The sequence below is a fragment of the Schistocerca nitens genome, chromosome 2 (assembly GCF_023898315.1).
Source record: "Schistocerca nitens isolate TAMUIC-IGC-003100 chromosome 2, iqSchNite1.1, whole genome shotgun sequence".
NCBI classification, from domain to species: domain Eukaryota; kingdom Metazoa; phylum Arthropoda; class Insecta; order Orthoptera; family Acrididae; genus Schistocerca; species Schistocerca nitens.
This window is the reverse complement of record NC_064615.1, coordinates 214,925,165-214,945,441: the sequence shown is the minus strand read 5'-3', so window position 1 is coordinate 214,945,441 and position 20,277 is coordinate 214,925,165. Positions and strand designations below refer to the sequence as shown.

General features: G+C 43.2%; 1 protein-coding gene and 6 non-coding genes across 7 annotated transcripts in view; 6 read left to right on the top strand and 1 right to left on the bottom strand.

Annotated features, from left to right (window-relative positions):
• LOC126234332 (uncharacterized) overlaps positions 1-14,445 on the top strand; it is a 126,982-nt gene extending 112,537 nt beyond the window's left edge. Inside the window, exon 2 of the mRNA XM_049943017.1 lies at positions 12,817-14,445. Within this exon, the coding sequence (XP_049798974.1) occupies positions 12,842-13,300 (459 nt within the window). The 5' untranslated portion in view covers positions 12,817-12,841 and the 3' untranslated portion in view covers positions 13,301-14,445. The remainder of the gene's footprint in view (positions 1-12,816) is intronic.
• A 2,186-nt stretch (positions 14,446-16,631) lies between these two features.
• Trnas-cga (transfer RNA serine (anticodon CGA)) lies at positions 16,632-16,706 on the bottom strand. Its single transcript has one exon. It is a non-coding gene; the product is annotated as a tRNA-Ser (tRNA).
• A 341-nt stretch (positions 16,707-17,047) lies between these two features.
• Trnas-cga (transfer RNA serine (anticodon CGA)) lies at positions 17,048-17,122 on the top strand. Its single transcript has one exon. It is a non-coding gene; the product is annotated as a tRNA-Ser (tRNA).
• A 1,093-nt stretch (positions 17,123-18,215) lies between these two features.
• Positions 18,216-18,290, top strand: Trnas-cga (transfer RNA serine (anticodon CGA)). Its single transcript has one exon. It is a non-coding gene; the product is annotated as a tRNA-Ser (tRNA).
• A 226-nt stretch (positions 18,291-18,516) lies between these two features.
• Positions 18,517-18,591, top strand: Trnas-cga (transfer RNA serine (anticodon CGA)). The gene has a single exon. It is a non-coding gene; the product is annotated as a tRNA-Ser (tRNA).
• A 226-nt stretch (positions 18,592-18,817) lies between these two features.
• On the top strand, positions 18,818-18,892 carry Trnas-cga (transfer RNA serine (anticodon CGA)). Its single transcript has one exon. It is a non-coding gene; the product is annotated as a tRNA-Ser (tRNA).
• Positions 18,893-19,118: 226 nt separating this feature from the next.
• Positions 19,119-19,193, top strand: Trnas-cga (transfer RNA serine (anticodon CGA)). The gene has a single exon. It is a non-coding gene; the product is annotated as a tRNA-Ser (tRNA).
• The last annotated feature ends 1,084 nt before the right edge of the window (positions 19,194-20,277 follow it).

Genomic DNA, 20,277 nt, shown 5'->3' with positions numbered 1-20,277 from the left:
CTGACCAAGGTTGCTTCTCGTCGTATTTTTGGGGATGGTATAAGACTCAGGACAGGTAGCCATATGTTAGGGGTAGACCTAACGGTTGCTGAAATAAAGCGCATGGTGTTCTTAAGTTCGACATCGATTTTGTTCACATGACTACTGTTTAGCCATACTGGTGCACAGTACTGCACCGCAGAGTACACCAGGCTCAGTGCAGACGTCCTCAGAGTTGTTGCCGATCAACGGCCCAGGTGGTTCCGCAGAGTTTATGGATGAGGTTGTTTCTTTTGTAAGGTGTGATTTAAATGAAAAGGCTCTGTCTAACGTGACCCCTTGGTACCTTGGCTCCTTGTTGTAGCTGAGGCGAGTGTCGTCATGGTATACTTCCAGAGCTCTGTCGGATTCCCTGTTATTGAGGGGGAAGCAATTTACTTCTGTCTTCGTGGCGTTAGGCCTAATCCTCCATTTACGAAAGTATGCTACCAAGGCAGACAGAACGAATCCATTGTATGAAAATCGGTGTGCCTTGTTGCAATAGCCCAGTCATCAGCGTAGCCAAATTTCATACAAGCTGTTTCTGGCATATTAGCAATGTGTAGGCTGAAAAGCAGTGGGGCTAATACTGAGCCTTGAGGTAAGCCATTTTGAAGAAATTTCTGGCTACTGACTTTTTTTCCCATGACGACCTGGAATCCTATGTTACCAATAAGCTTTGTCAATTTTTGACAGGGAATTGTTTTCATCAGTTTATAGAGTAGGCCTGGTCTCCAGACGGTATCATAGGCTGCTGACAAATAAATGAAGGCCACAGATGTTTTTAATTTCTTTTGGAATCCCGGTTCAATGTGTGTTGTAAGAGCCAGGACTTGGTCTGCACAGCTTCGGTTGGGACGAAAGCCGGTTTGCTCTACTGAGAAGGCCTTGAGTATTGTCTGACCGATCCTGTTAAGTAGTACTCGTTCCAGAAGTTTGTACACCATGCTAAGCAGTGCTATGGGCCGGTAGTTTTGCAGAAGATTTCCCGGTTTACCTGGCTTTAGGAGGGCAATTATCTTGGCACGTTTAAGTCCTTGGGGCATGTTTCCTGTCTGCAGTAGTGATGTGAAGAACTTTGCTAACCATATTTTGGTATATTTGCCAGACTTGATAAGAAACTCTGGGAGGATGTCAACTGAGCCAGGGTTTTTACCTGGTTTTGTGTCCTTTAATGCTGCCAAGATCTCTTCGGGGATGATGTCGCATGAATGTTTAGTGTCAACACTAGCTGTTGCTTTTAGCTTTCTAAGATCACGTTTAATGCGTATTGTTGTCTCTCTGTGGTTTATCCCTTTAGATGTTTTAACAATGTGCAAAGCAATTTTGTTAGGTGTTGTGCGGTTTTCTTCCCTACTGATACGGCTGGCTCCTCCTAGTTTTCGAAGCAGGGACCATGCTTTTCTGCTGGATACTTCGAAGTCCATAGCCTGAGTAGTTTCCATCCACTTCTGTCGTAGTGCAGTATCAAGGCTGTGTACGAGTTCTTCTGCTGTTTCTCTGTCACCGCTGCTTTGGTAGTCATTATACAGTTCCTCACATTCTTTGCGGTCTCCTGTAGGTATGTGCTTTTTTGCTGTACTGATGACTGCTTCCACAAATCTTTTATAACTATCAGCAGATGGACAGATCCATCCCAGACATTTATCGAGGTCTTCAGAGTAAGCTTTCCAGTTCGCTTTTTGTAGGTTCCATCTGGGTCAAGTAGTTGAGGTTATCAATGGAATACTTGTGCCGATTTCTACTAGGACCGGACGGTGTTGACAGTGAGGGAAATCTGGCAGAACATTTCGGCTTGTGTTGACCAGCTGGTGAATTTCGTTAGCTGTGACAAAGCATAGGTCAGTGTCATACTCTCCTTTCCAAGCTGCTGATATGAAGGAACCACGATCTTTAGCATCGAAAATGGGGTGGATGTTGTTTTCTTTAACCCAGTTTGTTAAGACTTCACGATTTGTATCGGTTGTTCTGTATCGCCATTGCGTGTGGTGGCTGTTAAAGTTCCCTACTAAGACCGCGGGAAGGAGGTGTGATTGGAGAACATCTGCTGGCCATGCGGATCCTGGTGGTTTGTAAATGTTACTTAGGATATTGTCATTTGTGGAAGTGGATATCAGGTGAGCGTTCTTTATTTTATTTTTGACGTATGTGGCTACTCCATAGGCATGGTGGTATGTTGCACCAATGATAGCGTATCCTGGTATTTTTCCTCTGGAGCGTACTTGATCTTCGTTATCTGTGTGGGTTTCCTGTAGGGCAACCACATCAATGTTGTGCTTAGTCAATAACTTTTGAAGAATTTGGCATTTGGTTTTACGAATGCCCTCAATGTTCAACTGGCATATTTTAATACTTGTTCCAAGTTTCCTAGATGCTTGGTCCTGAGAAGGGCTCTTGATGTGATTACGAGTCATTTCCTCTCGATTATGTACTTCTCGTATAGCCAGGAGGTCTAGAAAGATTGTCTGGCAGCCAATTTTGTTGCCTTCTTAGCACCACTCAGGGGTCACCTGTGGGGAAAATTTCAGGTTTACACCCACGGACGTGAAGCAGCATCGACTCCAATTACGAAGTAAACTTCGCAGGTAATCAGAGATCAAATCTATAAGGCGATAGGTAAACTTTGTTCTCCGTTCGCAGCTGTTCAGAAGCGGACTCGCTTTGGGCACAGATATGTAAAACTGAAGAAACAGCAAAAAGGTGGGAATTTGAGGTGATGGGACTTGGATAAACTGAAAGAACCAGAGGTTGTAGAGAGCTTCAGGGAGACCATTAGGGAACGATTGACAAGAATGGGAGAAAGAAATGCAGTAGAAGAAGAATGGGTAGCTTGAGAGACGAAATAGTGAAGGTAGCAGAGAATCAAGTAGGTAAAAAGACGAGGGCTAATAGAAATCCTCGGGTAACAGATGAGATACTGAATTTAATTGATGAAAGGAGAAAATGTAAAAATGCAGTAAATGAAGCAGGCAAAAAGGAATACAAACGTCTCAAAAATGAGATCGACAGGAAGTGCAAAATGGCTAAGCAGGGATGGCTAGAGGACAAATGTAAGCATGTAGAGGCTTATCTCACTAGGGGTAAGACAGATACTGCCTACAGGAAAATTAAAGAGACCTTTGGAGAAAAGAGAACCACTTGCATGAATATCAAGAGCTCAGATGGATACCCAGTTCTAAGCAAAGAAGGGAAAGCAGAAAAGTGGAAGGAGTATATAGAGGGTCTATACAAGGACGATGTTCTTAAGGACAGTATTATAGAAATGGAAGAGAATGTAGATGAAGATGAAATAGGAGATATGATACTGAGTGAAGAGTTTAACAAAGCACTGAAAGACCTGAGTCGAAACAAGGCCCCAGGAGTAGACAACATTCCATTACAACTACTGACAGCCTTGGGAGAACCAGCCCTGACAAACTCTACCATCTGGTGAGCAAGATGTATGAGACAGGCGAAATACCCTCAGACTTCAAGAAGAATATAATAATTCCGATCCCAAAGAAAGCAGGTGTTGACAGATGGCAAAATTACCGAACTATCAGTTTAATAAGTCACGGTTGCAAAATACTAACACGAATTCTTCACAGACGAATGGGAAAACTGGTAGAAACCGACCTCGGCGAAGATCAGTTTGGATTCCGTAGAAATGTTGGAACACGTGAGGCAATACTGACCCTACGACTTGTCTTAGAAAACAGATTAAGGAAAGGTAAACCTACGTTTCTAGCATTGACAATGTTGACTGGAATACTCTCTTTCAAATTCTAAAGGTGGCAGGGGTAAAATACAGGGAGCGAAAGGCTATTTACAATTTGTACAGAAACCAGATGGCAATTATAAGAGTCGACGGACATGAGAGGGAAGCAGTGGTTGGGAAGGGAGTGAGACAGGGTTGTAGCCTCTCCCCGATGTTATTCAATCTGTATATTGAGCAAGCAGTAAAGGAAAGAAAAGAAAAATTCGGAGTAGGTATTAAAATCCATGGAGAAGAAATAAAAACTTTGAGGTTCGCCGATGACATTCTAATTCTGTCAGAGACAGCAAAGGACTTGGAAGAGCAGTTGAACGGAATGGACAATGCCTTGAAATGAGGATATAAGATGAACATCAACAAAAGCAAAACGAGGATAATGGAATGTACTCGAATTAAGTCGGGCGATGCTGGGGGAATTAGATTAGGAAATGAGACACTTAAAGTAGTAAAGGAGTTTTGCTATTTGGGGAGCAAAATAACTGATGATGGTCGAAGTAGAGAGGATATAAAATGTAGACCGGCAATGGCAAGGAAAGCGTTTCTGAAGAAGAGAAATATGTTAACATCGAGTAAAGAGTTAAGTGTCAGGAAGTCGTTTCTGAAAGTATTTGTATGGAGAGTAGCCATGTATGGAAGTGAAACGTGGACGATAAATAGTTTAGACAAGAAGAGAATAGAAGCTTTCGAAATGTGGTGCTACAGAAGAATGCTGAAGATTAGATGGGTAGATCACATAACTAATGAGGAGGTATTGAACAGAATTGGGGAGAAGAGGAGTTTCTGGCACAACTTGACAAGAAGAATGGACCGGTTGGTAGGACATGTTCTGAGGCATCAAGGGATCACAAATTTAGCATTAGAGGGCAGCGTGGAGGGTAAAAATCGCAGAGGGAGACCAAGAGATGAATACACTAAACAGATTCAGAAGAATGTAGGTTGTAGTAGGTACTGGGAGATGAAGAACCTTGCACAGGATAGAGTAGCTTGGAGAGCTGCATCAAACCAGTCTCAGGACTGAAGACCACAGCAACAACAACATGTAAAATATCAAGAAAATCAGCAGTTTTGTAGTGTAGTATATCAGGTGATGATGTTTCGTAATTAACTACATTGCAAGTCGGCTGTCTGCAAGAGCAGATCGTAGCTGGCATGCACAGATGTCGGCGCCGGACGCACGTGCAGTCAGCGCTGTGGCACGCGGCAATGTAAGCGACACGGTCGCACAGTTCCCGTGGCCAGGGCTGCATAGCAGACAGACTGCAGTCACGCGATCTTTTTTAGTAGCACACTAGCGTGCGCGGGCGTTTCGGATTGTCGGTTTTCCTCCCCGGCAAGTTTCTTCTACAGCAAATACTTTGATTCACATGCTGAAGCAGCGTGAACAATGGAGCTACAACTTTCGTCTGACGCGGACCCACTAAGACATAGAAGTATTTAATAGTACAGGTGTGAAAGGACAGAGTAAGAAATCGGGCGGTGGCGACTATTCAAGTCCATGGCGGCAGACACACAGTACCACTATGACCGATTTTCTTTCCTGTTCCATTCGCTCACAGGGCGAGAGGAATGTTGTGGCGTAACAAGCTAGTCACGCCACACTGAGGAGGAAGCCGAAAGGCACGCGTACACACACGCCGACTGGCGTCAAGTCTGGAACAGGATACGTATTGAATACTATAAAGAAAATACGTATCTTTGGAATATACTTAACTTTTAATCAATCCTTGTGATACATCTCTCTTGACTATACAAATGAGACTCGTAAGATACATGCACTGTGACAATTGGCGCCTTGCTAAGTCGTAGCCATTAACTTTGCTGAAGGCTATTCTAACTCTCTCTCGGCAAATGAGAGCAAAGGCTTCGTCAGTATAGTCGCTAGCAACGTCGTCGTACAACTGGGGCGAGTTCTCGTACGACTCTCGAGACCTGCCGTGTGGTGGCGCTCGGTCTGCGATCACACAGTGGCGACACGCGGGTCCGACATGTACTAATGGACCGCGGCCGATTTAAGCTACCACCTAGCAAGTGTGGAATCTGGCAGTGACACCACAAGGAAAATGACTGTTGTGGCGTTCGCTGTGTTATTCTGTGGTTTGGTATTTAACTAATTTGTAAATGAAAATGATAATCTTTATTTTATTACATTGAGTAATTACTAAATAATTTTTCTCCCGGCTAAAGAATTGGTCAAGTTGCTAAAGAACTCCAAGTTAACGTCGTGTTAAAGTGTTGTCTGTAAGTTGTGTAAGTGTCACTAAATCACAGTTCATACAACAGATTCTATACAACTATTGATTATGATGGAAACAGTTATCTTCAGCAAAATGATCATTAAAACCACCGAATATCAGCCGCGCACAACAGTGACGTATGTTACCTGAAACAATATTCTTCGCAACTGGTGCGTAATTAATTTCGGCTCCATACATCCGCTAGAAAAGTTTGTTATAAGGATCGTGCTATGAGCACTGTTTTTAAAGAACCAATCTGATTCGAATCATTTTCATGAAAATGAGTTTGGGACCACCAATGCACATTTATTTTTACACGTTTGTATTACGTTCGGCATTTATGTCTGCAGAGTTGCGTAATTTGAATTTGCCGCTCAGATAATTGTTAAGATGGCGGCAGACAATTGATAGAGACTTTCTATTGTTAGAGTAAATAAGTATTTTAAATGCTTATTAAACATTACTTTCGTATTGCACACTATTTAGACTTCATCAAGCAAACACTTGATTTTTTCTTAAGGAAAACACAGACAAAAACGCGATACAAATCGCTATCATCAATGGCTGCGCTCCTTGCAGCGGAAAGAAATAATTAACACAGATAATGCTTAGTGAGAGAGGAATTAAAGTTACAAATAATTATTCACTCATATTTATAATAATAATGAACTCTATTCTCAAGTAATAATTAACAAATAATTACAATTTCTTAACGGACCTCAGTTTGCTATGCGTCCGCAACCTGAAAAGCCATCCAACAAAAGGTAAAAACAAAGGAAGACAAACGCAGATCATAAAAGGAATTTACAATTATCATTGTCTTTGTATGATACACATCGATATATCCAATTACATCATAGAATATTATATAAATAATTAATATTTATCATCTTTTTCACTATTTTTTTATATGTCGAATAGATAATGTTTATAACTGTTACAGGCATAATTTCCTCTCGCCGCACCGTAGCTAAAATTTATCTCGTGGATGTTACACTGTCTGTACACTGGCATGACAAAAGTCATGGAATAGCGGTGTGCACACATACAGATAGCGGTAGTACCGCGTCCACAAGGTATAAAATGGCGGAGCTGTCATGGTACTTAGGTGATATACCCTGAAGCGACAAAGAAACTGGTATAAGCATGCGTATTCAAATACAGGCAGAATACGGCCTTGCGGTCGGCTACACCTATATAAAACAACAAGTGTCTGGCGCAGTTGTTATATCAGTTGCTGCTGCTACAATGCCAGGTTATCAAGATTTAAGTGAGTTTGAACGTGGTGTTATAATCGGCGCACGAGCGATGGGACACAGCATCTCCGAGGAAGCGATGAAGTGGAGATTTTCCCGTACGACCATTTCACGATTGTACCAGGAATGTCAGGAATCCGGTAAAACATCAAATCTCCGACGTCGCTGCGGTCGAAAAAATATCCTGCAAGAACGGGATGAACGATGACTGAAGAGAATGGTTCAACGTGACAGAAGTGCAACCCTTCCGCAAATTGCTGCAGATTTCAATGCTGGACTATGAGCAAGTGTCAACGTGCGAACTATTGAGCGAAACATCATCGATATGGGCTTTCGGAGCTTAAGGCCCACTCGTGAATCCTTCATAACTGCAGGACACAAAACTTTACGCCTCGTTTTAAAAACAGCTGCTTGTTTCAGTGACCGTTTATAAACTAAAGTTGAAACAAATGAGCCCCCGATCACAATTTTTAGTCTTACTAACCACGTTTCAACACTTCTAAGAGTGCCTTCATCAGAATTTAAATGTTTAAATTGGCCTATAACATAACCACAAATTTATGGGAAAAGAAAAATTTTTGTATAAAAGTGTAACTACTGACTAACAATACAAGACAGTACTTACATGTCATGTATAAAGTAAATAACAGGCCAGAAGGGCTTTAGTCACAACTTTTTTCAAAAAGAATGCACGAAGGTGAGCCACGATGGGCTGCTCATATCTGTAAAGCCACAGGTAGCAACGGACTGAGGCGCCCGCGTCAACAAGTGCGGGCAGGTGAACGTGACACCAAGAGTGCCATCTGTTAGCCGTAAATATAAGTAGGCTATTTAACAAATGGTTCAAATGGCTCTGAGCACTATGGGACTCAACTGCTGAGGTCATTAGTCCCCTAGAACTTAGAACTAGTTAAACCTAACTAACCTAAGGACATCACAAACATCCATGCCCGAGGCAGGATTCGAACCTGCGACCGTAGCGGCCTTGCGGTTCCAGACTGCAGCGCCTTTAACCGCACGGCCACTTCGGCCGGCTGCTATTTAACATTTAAAATATAGACAGATGAATGTTAAAATGAACAGTATTTAGTATTTGAACTCACACGTAAAGTTTTATATGACAACAGCAGACATGGTAACATTTTGCTTATGTAAAAGCATAGAAATACAGTTTGAAAACTGAAAACTGATTAACTGTACAAGAAGAAGCAGTACTTACACGTCATGTATAAAATAAATATAAAGCGAAACAGCTATTTTTGCTACTGGTAAGAAAGATCCCAAGTTCTATCATTAAAAATCTCATTTCTGATAATGTCAAAAAGCTATATGCTAAAAAAAAGACCTACTTAATGAAGAGGCATTTATGTCACTTATTTTGATACTCAAAAACTCAGAAAAATGTTCAAATGTGTGTGAATTCCTAACGGACCAAAATGCTCAGCTCATCGGCCCCTAGACTTACACACTACTTAAATTATGTTGAGAACAACACACACACCCATGCCCGAGGGAGGAATCGAGCCTCCGGCGGGTGAGGCCGCCAGTCCGAAACATGGCGCCTCAAACCGCGCGGCCACTCCGAGCGGCTCAAAAACTTCCTTCTGAATTTGCTTAGTGTATTCATCTCTTGGTCTGTGTCTAGGATTTTTATCCTCCACGCTTGCCACCGATACTAAAGTGGTCATCCCTTGACGCCTCAGAACGTGTCCTACCAACCGATCCCTTCTCATAGTCAAGTTGTGCCACAAATTCCTCTTCTCCCCAATTGTGTTCCGTACCTGTTCATTAGTTACGTGGTCTACACATCTAGTCTTCAGCATTCTTCTGCAGCAATACATTTCCAAAGCTTCTATTCTCTTCCTGTCTACATTGTCTATATCGTCCATGTTTCACTTCCATAGATGGCTACACTCCATACTAATACTTTCAGAAACGACGTCCTGACTTTTACATCTATACTCGATGTTAACAAATTTCTCTTCTGTCTACATTTTATATCCTCTCTACTTCGACCATGTTCAGTTATTTAGCTCCCCAAATAGCAAAACTCAGTTACTACTTTAAGTGTCACATTCCCTAATCTAATTCCCTCAGCATCACCCGATTTAATTCGATTAAATTCCATTATCCTCGTTCTGCTTTTGTTGATGTTCATCTTATATCCTCCTTTCAAGACACTGTCCATTCCGTTGAGCTGCTCTTCCAGATCCTTTGCTGTCCCTGACAGAATTACAATGTCGTCGGCGAACCTCAAAGTTTTCTTCTCTTCTCCGTGGATTTTAATTCCTACTCCGAATTTTTCTTTTGTTTCTTTTACTGCTTGCTCAGTATACAGATTGAATAACATCGGGGATAGGCTACAACCCTGTTTCACTCTCTTCTCCGCCACTGCTTCCTTTCGTGACCCTCGACTCTTCTGTCATCTGTTTTCTGTACAAATTGTAAACAGTTTTCGCTCCTTGTATCTTATCCCTGTCGCCTTCAGAGTCAGAAAAAGAGCATTCCAGTCAACGTTGTCAAAAACTTTATCCAAGTCTACAAATGATAGAAACGTAGGTTTGCATTTCCTTAACGTATTTTCTAAGATAGGTCGTAGGGTCAGTATTGCCTCGCGAGTTCCAGCATTTCTACAGAATCCAAAGTGATCTTCCCCGAGGTGGGGTAATACCAGTTTTTCCATTAGTTTGTAAAGAATTCGTGTTAGTATTTTGCAACTGTGACTTATTAATCCGATAGTTCGACAGTTTTCACATATGTCAACCTCCTCTTTCTTTGGGATTGGAATTATTATATTCTTCTTGAAGTCTGAGGGTATTTCGCCTGTCCCATATATCTTACTCAGCAGATGGAAGAGTTCTGTCATGGCTGGCTCTCCCAAGGCTATCAGTAGTTGTAATGGAATGTTGTCTAGACATGGGGGCTGGCTTCGACTTACGTCTTTCAGTGCTCTGTCAAATTATTCACGTAGTATCATATCTCTAATTTCATCTTCATCTACGTCCTCTTCCATTTCCATACTACTGTCCTCAAGTACATCGCCCTTGTATAGATCATGTATATACTCGTGTCACCATCCTGCATTGCCTTCTTTGCTTAGGATTGGTTTCCATTGTTACCAATAGTAACAGATTATAACTGCTGCTGCGGAAGATGTTCACGCAAACAAACGTAAAATACACTACTGGCAATTAACATTGCTACACCAAAAAGAAATTCAGATGATAAACGGGTATTCATTGGACAAATAAATTATATTAGAACTGACATGTAATTACAGTTTCACGCAATTTGGGTGCATAGATCCTGAGAAATCAGTTCCCAGAACAACCACCTCTGGCCGTAATAACGGCCTTGATACGCCTGGGCATTGAGCCAAACAGAGCTTGGATGGCGTGTACATGCAGCTTCAACACCATACCACAGTTCATCAAGAGTAGTGACTGGCGTATTGTGAGGAGACAGTTGCTCGGCCACCATTGACCAGACGTTTTCAATTGGTGAGAGATCTGGAGAATGTGCTGGCCAGCGCAGCAGTCGAACATTTTCTGTATCCAGAAAGGCCCGTACAGGACCTGCAACATGCGGTCGTGCACTATCCTGCTGAAATAAAGGGTTTCGCAGGGATCGAATGAAGGGTAGAGCCACGGGTCATAACTCATCTGGAATGTAACGTCCACTGTTCAAAGTGGCGTCAATGCGAACAAGAGGTGACCGACAGGTGTAACCAATGGTACCTCATACCATGAAGCCGGGTGATACGCCAATATGGCGATGACGAATACACGCTTCCAATGTGCGTTCACCATGATGTCGCCAGACATGGACGCGACCATTAGCCGGCCGAAGTGGCCGTGCGGTTAAAGGCGCTGCAGTCTGGAACCGCAAGACCGCTACGGTCGCAGGTTCGAATCCTGCCTCGGGCATGGATGTTTGTGATGTCTTTAGGTTAGTTAGGTTTAACTAGTTCTAAGTTCTAGGGGACTAATGACCTCAGCAGTTGAGTCCCATAGTGCTCAGAGCCATTTGAACCATTTGACGCGACCATCATGATGCTGTAAACAGAACCTGGATTCAGCCGAAAAAATGACGTTTTTCCATTCGTGCACCCAGGTACGTCGTTGAGTACACCATCGCAGACGCTCCTGTCTGTGATGCAGCGTCAAGGGTAACCGCAGCCATGGTCTCCGAGCTGATAGTCCATGCTGCTGCAAATGTCGTCGAACTGTTCGTGCAGATGGGTGTTGTCTTGCAAACGTCCCCATCTGTTGACTCAGGGATCGAGACGTGGCTGCACGATCCGTTACAGCCATCCTGATAAGATGCCTGTCATCTCGACTGCTAGTGATACGAGGCCGTTGGAATCCAGCACGGCGTTCCTGAACCGACCGATTCCATATTCTGCTAACAGTCATTGGATCTCGACCAACGCGAGCAGCAATGTCGCGATACGATAAACCACAATCGCCATGGGATACAATCCGCTATTTATCAAAGTCGGAAACGTGATGGTACGCATTTATCCTCCTAACACGAGGCTTCGCAACAACGCTTCACCAGGCAACGCCGGTCAGCTGCTGTTTGTGTATGATAAATCGGTTGGAAACTTTCCTCAGTCAGCACGTTGTAGGTGTCGCCACCGGCGCCATGCTTGTGTGAATGTTCTGAAAAGCTTATCGTTTGCATGTCACAGCATCTTCTTCCTGTCGGTTAAATTTCGCGTCTGTAGCACATCTTCGTGGTGTAGCAATTTCAATGGCCAGTAGTGTATTTTTATTCGAGACAACCGGTTTCAACAGTCTTAGATGTTATCTTCAGGTCTTAAACTTTTGTTGTAGTAAGACGTGTTCGTTTTACCCTTTGTATGAGGTTCAGCGTAAAATTAACACGTTTTACTACCAAAAAAATGATTAAGACCTGAAGATGACAGGTAAGACTGCTGAAACGGGTTGTCTTGAATGAAACATACCTGTGCGGTTTTGGCTCTTGTGTGGTTCCGTGTCTTTGTCACGATACTTTTTGCCTAACGTTCTTGTACAGCAAAGTTTAGTAATCAGGTACCACCTATTTCGGATTTTTTATTAACAACCAAATCCAATCCAAAAGTAACATCAGTGTGCATAACTACAATACTAGGAGAAAGGCTGATTTTCACTATTCAAGATTAAATCTAACTTTGGCACAGAAAGGGGTGAATTATACTGCCACTAAAGTCTTTGGTCTCTTACCAAATAGTATCAAAAGTGTGACAGATAACCAACAAGTATTTAAGAAGAAATTAAAAGAATTTCTGAATGACAACTCCTTCTACTCCATAGAGGAATTTTTAGATATAAATTAAGAAAAAAGAAGAAAAAAACAAAACAAAAAATAATTTAAAAAATTAAAAAAAGAAAAACAAAAAATAAAAAAGTTGTTATATTATCTTAATTATGTTGTTAAATTAACTTAATTATGTCATGTATTGGAAAATTTGACTCGTTCCACATCATTACGAAATATCGTATTCATGATCCATGTAACTAGTATTAATCTAATGTAATCCGGTTCGCAGGTCCCTGTGATGGCGGTGTGACGCCATGCGGCGCGTGCTGTGGCTGTGCGCTGTGCTGTTGTTGGCGGCCCTGCCGCGCCTCGGGAGCGCCGGCGTCGTCGCCCGCCTGACGGACGCGCCCGTCGGCGCCGACTGGCTGCCGCAGCCCGACGAGGAGCGCGACGAGGCTGACCGGCCGCGGCGCATCGTGCCCAAGTCGCTGTTCGTCGCGCCCGGCCGCCAGTCGCAGCCCTGCTCGACGGGCTACCGCTCCGACGGCAAGGGCCGCTGCGTCAAGTTCCTCTGGGTCGACCGCAGCGTCCACCTCAGCTTCCTCATCAGCCAGCTCAACGGCCAGTTCGGCGGCGGCGGACCCGGCACCTCGGCGAGCAAGATCTCCGACGACATCAACAGGGTGGACCGCAGCCCGCTCAGGGTGACCCTCGGCATCGCCACTGAGACCATCACCACTCCCGATGCCAGTGTCGAGGGGGTCGCTGCTTGAAGCTCCGACTTATTCGGTGAACGATGTGTCGAACAGAACCCAGTGAAATAACTCACTGTTTTACAGTTGTCCACCAGTTTTACAGGCATCTATTGTTGAGACCACGGTAACAATAATATTCTTCCAGCAGTAGTCACAAATTTCTGCTGAACTCTAGTCCACATTTAATTTATCGAGGCCGACACTTTGACAGTGTTCGTGTGTATAGAAAAGAAAAGGTTAATGACCAATCAAAAGTATTACAGACTGAATGCAATGATACAATCATGTCATACACTGTAAGGCACAATAGTGCCGGCTTTTAAATATATAGTCTTAGATAAATAATAATTTATATATATATATTAAACACAGATAGCTGACAGATGAAAAAGCGACCATCTATCAGAACATATAAAACATGGGAGAAAATGCTGTAGCATTCTTCTCGATAATTCTAATTTCATCAGTATTGTCAATATGGTGCTTCTGTTTCTTAGGTCCACTAGTCAGTCGTTTCTCATCATTCAGGAGAGTGAAACCTGTTTTCTTACTGTCTGGAACATATTCATTTCTTAGTAATTAAGTTTCTCTATTTTATAATAAGTTGTTATATTTAATTATGTTTTGAAGTTGAAATAAAAGTTTTCTTTATTATTTCTTAATCATAATAATTTACAAGCAGCTAAAATTATTCACTATCGTATGAATTTAAAATAAGAACTAAGTTCATAACAAAACAATAAAATTGTGTTTAAAATCCATAACAGATTCCTTTGCCGTTGTTTGTCTCCTTTATTAAGCTAAACAATACTCTCGTTTTTGGTGAACAAAATTTATTACTCCTTAAACAGTTTTGGGGTTCGTGCACAGTAATCCATTGGTTTCCTTGAAGTTCGGTGCAATATGATCAAGGGAGCAGAAAGTGTCCCATGTAATAATATACTACCAGTTTCGGTATAACTCATTACTTTGAAACTACTGACTGTGTAAAAGCGAGAACTAACAATAACGTGTCGTGCTCACTCGCGGTAGTGCAGTGGGATACTACTCTTCAAAGATTTAGGTATTTTAATTGCACCATCACAATACATATATTCGCTAGTAAAATTCGTCACAAATAATCCATTACAATTCTGGGAAGAATAGTGATATCCGCAGTACAACACTAGTTTTACAGGTAGTAAAGCAATTCTTAAATCTAACTCCCAGTCATTTCTTGTGGACAAATCTTTGTTTTCCACTGATGACTTTTTTGTTTCAGAAGTGGTAATGTGTAAAAAAAAATTAGTTTTAATTGTAGTTGCATGAGTAGAACTGAAAAATAACATGTTCATTAGCGTTAAATCTAGGGCAGTGTACCTTTTACAAACTTAATAGCCTACAAATGGACAGTTTCCACACGATTTGGTTGGAGAAAAGACCATAACCATCTTCCTCTGTCTTTCATTTCTCACTACGCTAGTGCTGTGTCTCTAATGACATCAGTATCGACGAGACAACTCTAATCTTTACTCTTTTCGCCATTGTGCTTTTACAGAGACAGTCGAACGAACAGTGATGACACAGTTTCTTGAATTTTGGAACGTAATATTCGTTACGTGAAATGTAATGTTAAACGTAGTTCAAGCGAGGAACTATATTTGCATATTTACTTATCGGTACATCCTAGACACTGTCAAATCCTGTTCTGTATTGCATAAAAGTGTAATTTGGTCAATACATAACTACTTTTTAGTAAGAAATTCTACTTTGTACTGCATAAAAGTAAAATTTCTTCAATCCTTAAATACTTTTTAGTAAGAAATTATATCAGAACAAGTCATCAAGCTACATAAAGAATTTTCTTTGTTTTAAAATACCAAGACGGCTATTTGCTATTACTAATAACTTTTATTTAGTTTATATTGAACAAAGAGATGACTGTGGCTGCCTTCACCTAAGGTATTAACATTTTGCAACGATGTGTAAGAAGATATCACTTAGACTTTTTTTTAAAAAAAAAAGAAAATTTTTACAAACTCATTACTTTACGGCATTCTGGTTGTTTTAGACGGACGTATCTGATTGTTCTAGCGTTAGCCGACATTAACATTGTGAAAATACAGTTATCGTCCTTTAAATAAACAAGGTGATTTCGTCCTTTATTTAAACAAGGTGATTCTATAACAGTTTTGTACTTTAAATACGGGGTGTTCAAAAAGTCTCTCCGCAGTGCCATATGATAATTAGCAGTGCGTGTCGTACGATTGTTCTCCTGCCTGGGTTTTTCAACGAAACAATAAACGCACAACGATACTGCAGTGATATTCTGTACCCATTCGTAGGAGAACTTGTGTTAAGTGAAATGCTGAACGGTTATTTTCAACAAGATGGTGCAGCCGCGCATACAGCTCGCGTTTCAGTGTCACTGCTTGCTGATGTTTTTGATGATCGCATAATTTCACAGGGACTTTGGCCTCAACGATCGCCTGACCTAACACCACCTGACTTTTACTTCTGGGGTGCAGCGAAAGGAACTGTCTATAAAAACCGTCCAAAATCCATCGATGAATTGAAAACTGCAATATTCACTTTCACTGCTTCTGTTACAAAAGAAATGTTACAACTTGTGTTTGGAAACATGATTAGACGAATTGAATTGTGTATTCAACAACAGGGGGGGCACTTTCAACATTCAATGTGAAAATTTGTAAGTAAAAATGAATATTCAATAAATTAATAACTTGTATTTCACTGAGTTTCATTTCGGTATATTCACTGCGGCATACGGCACGCGCGGCTAACAATCATAGGGCACTGCGTAGAGACTTTTTGAACACCACGTATAAATACTATGAACCACGACCTAAAAGAACGTCTCTAGACTCTAAGCAGAGACCATAGCCTGGTCAGTTTCTTGCCGAGAAGAATGCGACGACAACGAGAGAAGAAGTAAAACGAAATGCAGAACCCCATCAACGAGTATCGCTCAAATTCTTAAACCCAAATTTCTATTTGCTCATACGTGTCTTCGTAAAATAAATAAGTAAAAGCTGGAGAGCTTCTCTCCCTCCCTCCCTCCCTCTCTCTCTCTCTCGCTCTCGCTCTCGCTCTCTCTCTCTCTCTCTCTCTCTCTCTCTGTGTGTGTGTGTGTGTGTGTGTGTGTGTGTGTGTGTGTGTAAAAGTAAGTTACTTCCTTATACTTATACAATCATAAAATGTACACTACTGGCCATTAAAATTGCTACACCACGAAGATGACATGCTACAGACGCGAAATTCAACCGACACGAAGAAGATGCTGTGATATGCAAATGATTAGCTTTTCTGAGTATTTCACACAAGAAACTTTCCTGGCAGATAAAAACTGTGCGCCCGACCGAGACTCGAACTCGGGACCTTTGCCTTTCGCGGGCAAGTGCTCTACCAACTGAGCTACCGAAGCACGACTCACACCCGGTACTCACAGCTTTACTTCTGCCAGTACCTCGTCTCCTACCTTCCAAACTTTACAGAAGCTCTCCTGCGAACCTTGCAGTTTCGAGTCTCGGTCGGGCGCACAGTTTTTATCTGCCAGGAAGTTTCATATCAGCGCACACTCCGCTGCAGAGTGAAAATCTCATTCTGGAAACATCCCCCAAGCTGTGGCTAAGCCATGTCTCCACAGTATCCTTTCTTTCAGGAGTGCTAGTTCTGCAAGGTTCGCAGGAGAGCTTCTGTAAAGTTTGGAAGGTAGGAGACGAGGTACTGGCAGAAGTAAAGCTGTGAGTACCGAGTGTGAGTCGTGCTTCGGTAGCTCAGTTGGTAGAGCACTTGCCCGCGAAAGGCAAAGGTCCCGAGTTCGAGTCTCGGTCGGGCGCACAGTTTTTATCTGCCAGGAAGTTTCATATCAGCGCACACTCCGCTGCAGAGTGAAAATCTCATTCTGGAAACATCCCCCAAGCTGTGGCTAAGCCATGTCTCCACAGTATCCTTTCTTTCAGGAGTGCTAGTTCTGCAAGGTTCGCAGGAGAGCTTCTGTAAAGTTTGGAAGGTAGGAGACGAGGTACTGGCAGAAGTAAAGCTGTGAGTACCGGGTGTGAGTCGTGCTTCGGTAGCTCAGTTTGGGCTCCCAACCTGTGTGTGGCGCCCGGCCATTGGGCACTCAGTGCTAAGAGAAGACAACTGCCGACATAGGAGATCACATACAAACGGGGAGAAAGAAATGAGACCAAGCTATATGCTTGGGGTATACCATAATAGGCAACCCTCGAGAAGGCAAGCGTTGAGTGCCGTCAACGAGCCGAGATGTCTCACGCAAAGAATAGTGGAAACAAACAATTACAAAAACACTTGTTGTATATTAAAAAAGTTAAAAAAAATAAAAAAAAACAAAAAACCAACAAAACACGATGAAAATAAAAGTTTTGCAGCGAAGAGTCATCAACAAGGAATGAAACGTTTCCTTTGCTACAGAAGCAACGCACCTTGAACTTTCCGCTGCAGTGACAACACGTTTTCCTTTCTTGATGCAGAAGAAGCGTCCTTTGTGTTCAACGTTCTTTTAATGGCATAGAAGCCAGGCCGAGAAGGCAGAAATTGGCGAGCGCAAGGATGGGTTGAAGGGGAGGAAGGAGACCCAAAAAAAAAAAAAAAAAAAAAAAAAAAAAAAAAAAAAAAAAAAAAAAGTTGGTAGAGCACTTGCCCGCGAAAGGCAAAGGTCCCGAGTTCGAGTCTCGGTCGGGCGCACAGTTTTTATCTGCCAGGAAGTTTCATATCAGCGCACACTCCGCTGCAGAGTGAAAATCTCATTCTGGAAACATCCCCCAAGCTGTGGCTAAGCCATGTCTCCACAGTATCCTTTCTTTCAGGAGTGCTAGTTCTGCAAGGTTCGCAGGAGAGCTTCTGTAAAGTTTGGAAGGTAGGAGACGAGGTACTGGCAGAAGTAAAGCTGTGAGTACCTGGTGTGAGTCGTGCTTCGGTAGCTCAGTTGGTAGAGCACTTGCCCGCGAAAGGCAAAGGTCCCGAGTTCGAGTCTCGGTCGGGCGCACAGTTTTTATCTGCCAGGAAGTTTCATATCAGCGCACACTCCGCTGCAGAGTGAAAATCTCATTCTGGAAATATCCCCCAAGCTGTGGCTAAGCCATGTCTCCACAGTATCCTTTCTTTCAGGAGTGCTAGTTCTGCAAGGTTCGCAGGAGAGCTTCTGTAAAGTTTGGAAGGTAGGAGACGAGGTACTGGCAGAAGTAAAGCTGTGAGTACCGGGTGTGAGTCGTGCTTCGGTAGCTCAGTTGGTAGAGCACTTGCCCGCGAAAGGCAAAGGTCCCGAGTTCGAGTCTCGGTCGGGCGCACAGTTTTTATCTGCCAGGAAGTTTCATATCAGCGCACACTCCGCCGCAGAGTGAAAATCTCATTCTGGAAACATCCCCCAAGCTGTGGCTAAGCCATGTCTCCACAGTATCCTTTCTTTCAGGAGTGCTAGTTCTGCAAGGTTCGCAGGAGAGCTTCTGTAAAGTTTGGAAGGTAGGAGACGAGGTACTGGCAGAAGTAAAGCTGTGAGTACCGGGTGTGAGTCGTGCTTCGGTAGCTCAGTTGGTAGAGCACTTGCCCGCGAAAGGCAAAGGTCCCGAGTTCGAGTCTCGGTCGGGCGCACAGTTTTTATCTGCCAGGAAGTTTCATATCAGCGCACACTCCGCTGCAGAGTGAAAATCTCATTCTGGAAACATCCCCCAAGCTGTGGCTAAGCCATGTCTCCACAGTATCCTTTCTTTCAGGAGTGCTAGTTCTGCAAGGTTCGCAGGAGAGCTTGTGTAAAGTTTGGAAGGTAGGAGACGAGGTACTGGCAGAAGTAAAGCTGTGAGTACCGGGTGTGAGTCGTGCTTCGGTAGCTCAGTTGGTAGAGCACTTGCCCGCGAAAGGCAAAGGTCCCGAGTTCGAGTCTCGGTCGGGCGCACAGTTTTTATCTGCCACGAAGTTTCATATCAGCGCACACTCCGCTGCAGAGTGAAAATCTCATTCTATTCACACAAGGTTGGTGCCGGTGGCGACACATACAATGTGCTGACTGAGGAAAGTTTCCAACCGATTTCTCATACACAAACAACAGTTGACAGGCGTTGCCTGGTGAAACGTTGTAGTGATGCCTCGTGTAAGGAGGAGGAATGCGTACCATCACGTTTCCGACTTTGATAAAGGTCGGATTGTAGCCTAACGCGATTGCGGTTTATCGTATCGCGACATTGCTGCTCACGTTTGTCGAGATCCAATGACTGTTAGCAGAATATGGAATCGGTGGGTTCAGGAGGGTAATACGGAACGCCGTGCTCGATCCCAACGGCCTCGTATCACTAGCAGTCGAGATGACAGGCATCTTATCCGCATGGCTGTAACAGATCGTGCAGCCACGTCTCGATCCCTGAGTCAACAGATGGGGACGTTTGCAAGACAACAACCATCTGCACGAACAGTTCGACGACGTTTGCAGCAGCATGGACTATCAGCTCGGAGACCATGGCTGCGGTTACCCTTGACGCTGCATCACAGACAGGAGCACCTGCGATGGTGTACTCGCCGGCCGGAGTGGCCGTGCGGTTCTAGGCGCTGTGTCTGGAGCCGAGCGACCGCTACGGTCGCAGGTTCGAATCCTGCCTCGGGCATGGATGTGTGTGATGTCCTTAGGTTAGTTAGGTTTAATTAGTTCTAAGTTCTAGGCGACTGATGACCTCAGAAGTTAAGTCGCATAGTGCTCAGAGCCATTTCAACCATTTTGATGGTGTACTCAACGACGAACCTGGGTGCACAAATGGCAAAACGTCATGTTTTCGGATGAATCCAGATTCTGTTTACAGCATCATGATGGTCGCATCCGTGTTTGGCGACATCGTGGTGAACGCACATTGGAAGCGTGTATTCGTCATCGCCATGCTGGCGTATTAACTGGCGTGATGGTATGGGGTGCCATTGATTACACGTCTCGGTCACGTCTTGTTCGCATTGACGGCACTTTGAACAGTGGACGTTACATTACAGATGTGTTA